General features: G+C 41.4%; 1 protein-coding gene across 1 annotated transcript in view; it reads right to left on the bottom strand.

The window, feature by feature from the left end:
• Nucleotides 1-1,319, bottom strand: part of LOC106532477 (chymotrypsin A) — a 6,388-nt gene extending 5,069 nt beyond the window's left edge. Inside the window, exons 1-2 of the mRNA XM_014028531.1 lie at nt 980-1,319; nt 760-863 (exon numbers count right to left, since the gene is read on the bottom strand). Coding sequence (XP_013883985.1) covers nt 760-863; nt 980-1,031 — 156 coding nt within the window. The 5' untranslated portion in view covers nt 1,032-1,319. The remainder of the gene's footprint in view (nt 1-759; nt 864-979) is intronic.
• Between the last annotated feature and the right edge of the window lie 238 nt (nt 1,320-1,557).

The following is a 1,557-nucleotide window of genomic DNA, read 5'->3' as shown; positions in this document are numbered from 1 at the left end:
TGACATACTTTCTGCCATATTTAGTGATAAATGTGACATACTTTCTGCCATATTTAGTGTTAAATGAAGCTGAAAATATCTCAAACTTTTGTGACATACTTTCTGCCATATTTAGTGTTAAATGAAGCTAAAATATCTCAGATATTTGTGACATATATTTTCTGCCATATTTAGTGATAAATGTGACATACTTTCTGCCATACATCGTGTTAAATGAAGCTGAAAATATCTCAAATATTTGGGACATACTTTCTGCCATATTTGCTTTGCTCCAGATTAAAACAGTGACAGACTACTAGCTACAACAGACATTAAAATCTTGCTTAAACAATAAAAAAGAGCTTGAATCACATTTAAAAAAATTATGAGAGGAAACAGATAAAAYCTCTAAAGATTACAGAGCAAAAGTTTACTGGTACCATTAAAGAAGAATTTACACTTTTGTTACTATTTGTCTGTTTTTCTTCAGTTTCTGTCACACTGTGTGTCTTGTTTGTCCTTCTGTCTTTATTAAGAAGATGAAAAAGAAAAACTAAATAAACCCAATAAAAACAGTTGTTTATTTTAAAACTTTGGTCCGTCACTGAGAGTTTAGCGGAGACTCAATGATCAGAAACAGTGGTGTCACTAGGCCTATTTTAGGGGGGCTGGAGCCCCCCTTGCTCTTAAAACCTAGTGACGCCCCTGATCAGAAATCTGTCAGATTAAAGGCTGATGGATCAACAGACTTATTATTGTCAAACATTTGTTTTTGTTTACCTGAAGAGACACCTGCCAGGGCCAGGAGTGAGGCACCGCCTCCTCACCGTTCACGATACGAGAGTAACCGGTGATGGCAGGAGTGATGGCGGGCACGCCACAACCTGATGACATCATCGTTACATCATCAGTAAACAACAGACACAAACAACACAAATGARTTGATGACTGAGGAATAAAAGCACAGTGATTGAACTGTGGGGAGGAGGCGGAGTCTAACCGTAGGCGGCGCCGGCGAAGGCGAGGCAGGAGAGGATCCACAGGAAGGCCATGGCTCGAACATGTTCAGGCCGTCAGCGGAGGAGCTTTTATCCTTCAGAGGAGCGATGTGATTGGACGAGACCGGGCCGTGTGATTGGACGAGACTGGGCCGTGTGATTGGACGAGACCGGGCCGTGTGATTGGACGAGACCGGGCCGTGTGATTGGACGAGACCGGGCCGTGTGATTGGACGAGACCGGGCCGTGTTATCACAGGGCGGTGGGAGCTGAACAGGTGCAGCTGTTTGGTTTTCCATCAGAAGAGGCTGAAAGATGAAGGTCAGGCCTGTGACTCACGCCAGAAAGAGTTATTTCATTTTAAAAATATGTTTCCAACACGGAGCTGAAACATCTGCCAGGAAGATTTCTGAATAAATACTCATTTAACAGTAAAAAAAGGTTTCTGAAGTGAAAAAACGAGGTGTTTTTAAACAGAATGTAATAAATTCAGTGATATTTCAGATTTTATTAAACGGTTTAGGCCTGTTTTGTACGGTATAGTTTGGAAGACGATGCTAAAAATGTTACATCAGTGTTC

This window comes from Austrofundulus limnaeus, unplaced genomic scaffold (genome assembly GCF_001266775.1).
Source record: "Austrofundulus limnaeus strain Quisiro unplaced genomic scaffold, Austrofundulus_limnaeus-1.0 Scaffold776, whole genome shotgun sequence".
In the NCBI taxonomy this organism is placed as follows: Eukaryota; Metazoa; Chordata; class Actinopteri; order Cyprinodontiformes; family Rivulidae; genus Austrofundulus; species Austrofundulus limnaeus.
The sequence above is the reverse complement of the archived record's forward strand: the minus strand, read 5'-3'. Positions and strand labels throughout refer to the sequence as shown.